The sequence below is a fragment of the Rhipicephalus microplus genome, chromosome 1 (assembly GCF_043290135.1).
Source record: "Rhipicephalus microplus isolate Deutch F79 chromosome 1, USDA_Rmic, whole genome shotgun sequence".
In the NCBI taxonomy this organism is placed as follows: Eukaryota; Metazoa; Arthropoda; class Arachnida; order Ixodida; family Ixodidae; genus Rhipicephalus; species Rhipicephalus microplus.
Genome location: NC_134700.1, coordinates 157379847 through 157386361, shown reverse-complemented (window position 1 = coordinate 157386361; position 6515 = coordinate 157379847). Strand labels below are relative to the sequence as shown.

The following is a 6515-nucleotide window of genomic DNA, read 5'->3' as shown; positions in this document are numbered from 1 at the left end:
CAGCGAAAGAACAAGAAGTCGTCACAATGCAAATAGCGCAACGATTAGGTCGTCCAATGCTACAACCTATTACAAAAGCTCGATCTTGTTCAGCTATTAACTGTGGCGCATACCCACTTCAGGCATAATTCCTCATCGTCGTCAGCACTGCATGAACAATTGGCACGAAATTCCTCGCAATAATTTAGCGGATATTGCACTTATCAGAAGAGAGAGAAAGAGGGAGAGAGAAATCAACGTTTATTTAGAAAACGGTGTTCCGAGCGAGGCCCGTTGTCACCCTAACGTGGGAGGGTTCCCTTGTCCAGGAACCCTCTGGCTTCGATTGTCCTCATGGCCCTAGCGACGAGTTGTCGCTGGTCTTCCAGGTCCTCGTGGACAATCTTGGCCTCCCACGTTTCCATTAGTTGGCCGTCGCTTATTCTTGGGGCTTGGTCCCCATCCAGTTGCACGTCGTGGTTAGCATGGCACTGGCATTCCAGGAGCAAGTGTGCCAGGGTGTCTGGTACGCTGCAGAGCGGGCACATGACCAAAACTCTTTTAACCTAGACTCTTTTCAAACAGACGTAATATACCTCGACATTTCCAAAGCTTTCGACCGTGTTCCCCACCGCCATCCAATAAGTAAACTTTCTTGTCTCAGTATAGATCCCTTAGCCGTATCTTGGATAAAAAATTTTCTTACTGGTCGTGTTCAGTATACTGTTGTCGCGAATAATGAATCAGCCCGTGTTGATGTAGTATCCGGTGTACCGCAAGGTTCCGTTGTTGGCCCTCTTTTGTTTATAATCTTTATTAATGATATTCCAAACAAAATTTCATCCACCATCCGCCTTTTTGCAGACGATTGTGTGCTTTACCGTCGCATCTCATGTTGCACTGACCAAATTACACTCCAGAATGACTCATCTAACATACATAATTGGTGTTCGCGGTGGCTGATGCAGCTTAATACACAAAAATGTAAATTCATGCAAGTTTCGTGCAAGCGTACTAACTTTTCCTTCCAGTATTCTGTGAACTTCCAGCCCTTAACCCAGGTCGACTCCTATCGTTATCTTTTCCGATGGAGGCGGAAATGTTGTAGGCCCGTGTGCTCAGATTTGGGTGCACGTTAAAGAACCCCAGGTGGTCGAAATTTCCGGAGCCCTCCACTACGGCGTCTCTCATAAGCATATGGTGGTTTTGGGACGTTAAACCCCACATATCAATCAATCAATTCTATCGTTATCTTGGCGTAATAACAACAAGTAAACTAACATGGTCCGAGCACATAGAACAACCAGTCACCGCTTCAGCAAAATCACTTGGCTATATTAAAAGATCGCTTACGTCCTGCCCACCACAAATCCGAAAATTAGAGCTTACGAAACCTTCACGCGTACTAAACTTGAATATGCTTCTGCTATTTGAAACCCTCTCCAAATTTACCTAATCGACGCATTAGAAGCAATTCAAAATCACGCTGCCAGATTCATCACCTCACAATACAGTTCTCGCTAAAGTATTACCAGTATCAAACTATCCCTCAACCTCCCTCCTCTAGAAATTCGCCGCAAAGTCACTCGGCTCTGCCTTCTGCACAAACTATACCGTAATTTCCCGTCGCAACACAATACCGTTCTTCTACCTCTCACCCGTTCATCGCGTCGCCTCTTTAACTCCCTATGTTTACAGCGCTTACATGGTTAAACTAACGCTTTCAATGAATCATTTTTACCTACTGCCATTGAAGACTGGAATAACCTGCCTGAATCCATAGTGCACGAACAAAACCCCTTAAAATTTAAACAGCTAATCACAAATCACTTGATATGTTAGTTAGTTTACAATTGTTGCCGTTTTCTTCCACGTATATATATATTTTTTCTTTCTGTTGACATTGTTTTTTTATCATGTAGTTCACTTTCGATTATGCTTTGTACCATTGACAATCATGCATCTGTTGAATTGTGTTTTGGCCTCCCCCTTATGTAATACCCCGCAAGGGGCCTTTAAGGGTTCAAAAAATGATGATGATAATGTGGCCATGTGTCGTTGGCTAGAGTTGGTGCATTAATATGCCATGTATGTAAGTATTGCTTTGTAGGCGTCTGAAAATCACGCTCTCTTCTTTGGTTAGTCTTGGATGGGGGGGAGGGTGCACCCGTCGCTCCAGTTTGTAGTGTAGCGACAAATAGGCTTATCAGAAGAATGACAAAAAATGGCATAGCGAATCCCGGCCTACTACCCTAATTTTTTTTATTAAAGTCGTAGTGGGCATCAAGCAAGTGTGCTTGCAGCAGGTACACAATTAGTGTTTAGAAAAGGATCTGAAAGGTCTCTCTTCTAGTTTTCGCTGCAACTGCGCTGCGCCTTCCGCGCAGACCTGGCGTTTTTTCCGATTTCTTGACATATCGGTTACGGACACCGGCGGTGGCGGTGCGCAACTACGGCGCCAAACGTGATCGGCGTTCCTGATTTTATGACAGCTTTCGCTGTAAAAAAGAGAAACATTCATGGCCTACGCAGGCAACCACCTTGGCAGCAGCCCGACAGAAGAGCGAGAGTGGTGACGAACAATAGCCCTCGTCGGCTTACAGTCGGGGTATTTACGTGCCCCGCAAGCGTTTTCTGACAACGACAAATATACTTGTTTGCCCTCTGCCACGTCCCGAGGAGGCCTGTCTACGCCAAACCACAGAAAATGTCGAACCGACGAAAATACTCGGTTCAGCACTAGCCCTTGCTTTAAAACCAAACTAACCAAATCTTACATGCAACACTCGTCACTAATAATTGCTCAGAAGTGTACCTGCACACAGAACACTCAACCAAAGCGTCAAGAATTTTCCAATTTGTTGCCAGAGGTCCCTTAATGTTACCGTTGCGTTGTCTTCTTGTGTAGTGCTATCGCTTATGCGTACTTGCACTCTAACCACGCAGTTATGATTGCGCCATGCAGAATTTCGTCGAAAACTACTCTCCATTGTTGTGTACAACTCACCTGGGAGTGCACTCTAGAAAAAATCGAGTATTTGGGGAGCGTTTCTGCCCCACAACAATAATAGTCATCTACTTCGAGTACTTTCCTCGTGTTATCGCCATGGTTTGCGGATACGAACAGCGCGAGTGTAATAAGGGTGACATAGCGGTTCTTGAGAAGAAAGTAGCCAGCGCCGGGTTTTCAAAAAAAAAGAAACGCGAGAACAAGATGGCGATTATCGTCGAGTCGCAGAACTATACTCCTCGAATACGTTTTTTTTCTTAGAGTGATAATTATTCCGCTAGTCAGTGCATGGATCAATTTGGTGTGTCGTTCTACTGAAAAAAGACTGTATACATATTTACCTGTGGGAGTATACTACACGTGCGAAACTGCTAATAACGCAAAACGTTTTATTATAGCCTTGAATATTTGCGAGCTAGCCACCAAAGTTCACAATGAAACTGCGTAAGTGCGAAAAAGGAAATTACTCGGCCACACGAAAAATGTGTGTACTCGTGATGTTCGTATTATAGCGCCGAAGTTGTTGCTAGTGCATACTGTCGAAATTGCGCAATGTCTCAAAAACGCGATTGAACAACGGTAAAGCATATACGTAAGAACTAACGACTTAAGAATGCCCACATAAACAATCAGTGAGGTGACAACGCGTTGAGATAATTAACAAGTGCGACATGAATTTATCAGCTCACTGTCACATCGCACACTCGCATACACTACAATGACGCAGTTAAGCATACTAAATAATGAAAACACACCGAACAAATGAGTCTTCGTTCGGCGTTGCGCATGGTGAAGAAAATACACGCGCGAATTATACGAATAAAAACGTCACAGCACTGAAAGTTCATTTCTTTGTCGGTATATAACAAGATCTCACAAAGCTCTGTCGGAGGGGCGCACTCAGTGAATTAGGGCACACTTGTCGGCGGGGTTCATGAACGAACCAACCTTGCAGCCAAAAGCGCGCGCGAAATCCAGCGAATTGCGCAGCGGGCCGTTAACACGGAACCAGGCGGGACTGTGTGGTCCCTGGGCGGCCATCTTGCGCAGGAAGCGCTGGTTGCCGTTCTCGCACATGTTGGCGGCGTACGAGACGAAGAAGAGCTGACTGGCGTTCCAGTGCTCGAGCAAGGCGAGCCGATAGTCAGGCGCCACGTGACCACTGTCCAGCAGGAACGCGTCCAGCGCCGGCCGCAACGCCAGGCTGTCCCACAGGTCGGACCACGAAGTGCGCGATGCGTCCAGCTGCGGCCTCTGCTCGGTCCAGGACAGGGCAGAGTACTGGCGTTTGAGGCAGCGCCGCAAGTCGTTCATGCGACGCGACAGGGCCGTCTCGGTTCCGTATGCGTTCCTGCCGCGTTCGAAGTTGTAGGCCCAGTGGTAGACGGCGCGCAGCAGGGGCCGGTACACCTTGGGACCCGCCCTAGCCATCTGCAAGGGTCGCAGAGACGGGTTCTCGTTGAGGAAGAAGTCGAAAACGGGCAGCGGGATCTCGAGCCTCTCGTACGGTGGTGGCAACTGGCTCTCGGCGCTCAGGAAGCCGCCCGTCCAGCCCGGGTAGGCCGCAACGCCGCCTGCGGCAGCCGCACGCGTGCTCATGTGCGCCATCAGCTTCTTTTCGAGTGACTTGCGGATCCAGGTGTAGACGAACTGTGCCGTGGAGAGGCGCGAGTTGCTCAGGTAGACGCCGTCCACGTACTCGGCTCGCGTCGACTCGCTGTCCATAGCGCGGGGCGACAGGGGCTCCCACGAGACGGCGTTCAGCTTGTCGCGAAGGTGCGCGCGCAGCTCGCTGTTCAGTGGGCCCAGTTGCGCTTGGACGGACTGGAGCAAGACGAGGCGTAGCGTAGACACCAGGTCTTCAACGGCATTCTCACCTCCCAGCAGAGACTCGGCGAGGCGCCGCGACACGTGCAGCGGCAGGTTGGGCTCGAAGCGGTTCAGCAGGCGCAGGCAGTAGTGGCTCTGCGGGAGAGCACGCGCAAACTCTGGGTGTCGCGCGTAGGCCACCGAGGCGAGCTGGTCGCGGAGCTCGCGCTTCCAGATGAAAGGTGACAGCGCCATGGTGATGCGGAAGAGCAGGTAGCCCAGCAGGTCGCTCGAGAAGCGCAGCAGGTCCCCACGCGCCAAGCGAAGGAAGTAGTCAGGCGAAGCCAGCTTTACGTACGTCCGGGCCGTGATGGGACGAAGCCCTTTGCCGAACACGCTCTGCAGGAAGCTAGTCCACTCGATGTTCCTCAGCGAGGGCAGGTCAAACACCTTGACCATGCTGGAATTGACGAGCGCCGCGGCGTCCAGTTGCGGCCGACCGAGCATGAGCGCCAGTCTCTCCTCGAACTGGAGGAGGTCGGCGTCCGTCTGGTTCTGGAAGAAGCCCAGCAGGGGCGCGAAGCTCACGCGCACGAGCTCGTACTCTCGGCGCTCGAGCGGGCCGCGCAGGAGCACTGTGGATGGCTCGCCGAGCCCCACGAAGCGGCGGGTGTCGTTTGAGGAGACTTCCTTCACCACGAAGGGCCTGAAGAGCGCGTCGACGCCAAGCTCGCGGTAGGCGACGCCCAACTTGCGCGACACCTCGACGGGCGACGGACGGCGGCGCGCGCTAGATTGCGCCATCCATGGGCGCAGCCGGGCTGCATCCATGAACATGGCCCGCAGGGCGTGGAAGAGGTTCGGCTGCGGCCGCAGGCAGTTGTCGATGAGGAAGCGCAGCGGCGGGAACGGCTGGTCGCATTGTCGCGCAGTCACGAGGTGAGTAGCTCGGCGTAGCCGTCCACCAGGGCAGTGTCCACCGAGAGCCGCTCACTACCGAGAGGCAGAGGCCGCGCCCGCACCCAGTCGTCGCACACGTACGCGTAGAAGTCGTCGCAGGGGTCGCGGCTGGTGTTGATCTGGCGCAGCAGTCGGCGCGCGTACTCCACGCACGCCGTCGAGGTACAGGCGCGATTGCGGCGGCTTTGCGAGGGCGCGTCATAGAACACGTCTGGAAAGCTTGCTCTGCCGTGGCACTGATTTGAACAAGTGTTAGAAAAGCTTTACGTGATCTGTAGTGACGAATACATATAAATGTTTTGACAATTTCAGACATTTATAACCGATGAACTATTAAGCTTCATTTTTTTTCAAATCAAATCATTTTATTTTCCCAGAAAGAAACAGGTTCTGGAGAGGTTCACTGGCTAAAAGCTGTTTATGGACAGCTTGACGAGGCCAGTGAACCCTATACAAGGCAGGTGGGACAATTACAAAAGATGTGTGTAACAATAAAGACCATAAGCTAACATAAAAATACCAAATACGGTGTAATAAAAACATATATATACATTCCTACGAAACATCCTGATACCAGCATAGCACAGAAGATTACATGGACGCGAGCAAAAAGAAAAAAAAAACAAAGAAAGAAAACAAAAAATCCAGCAACCATAACACCATTATGGCCAAAAAAATAAAATAATAAAAAATAAATAAATGATGAAAATATCAGGGAAGATGCATACAAATTCAAATTTGATCCTTGTGTATGTGC

General features: G+C 50.2%; 1 protein-coding gene across 1 annotated transcript; it reads right to left on the bottom strand.

The window, feature by feature from the left end:
* Nucleotides 1-3889: 3889 nt before the first annotated feature.
* On the bottom strand, nucleotides 3890-5635 carry LOC119185080 (phosphate-regulating neutral endopeptidase PHEX). The gene has a single exon (XM_037434207.2). It carries the CDS (start codon nucleotides 5633-5635, stop codon nucleotides 3890-3892), a length of 1746 nt encoding a protein of 581 aa, XP_037290104.2.
* Nucleotides 5636-6515: the final 880 nt, after the last annotated feature.

Excerpts from the sequence above, each read along its gene's own strand:
- LOC119185080 (XM_037434207.2), bottom strand. The coding sequence starts at position 5,635 with ATGTTCATGGATGCAGCCCGGCTGCGCCCATGGATGGCGCAATCTAGC.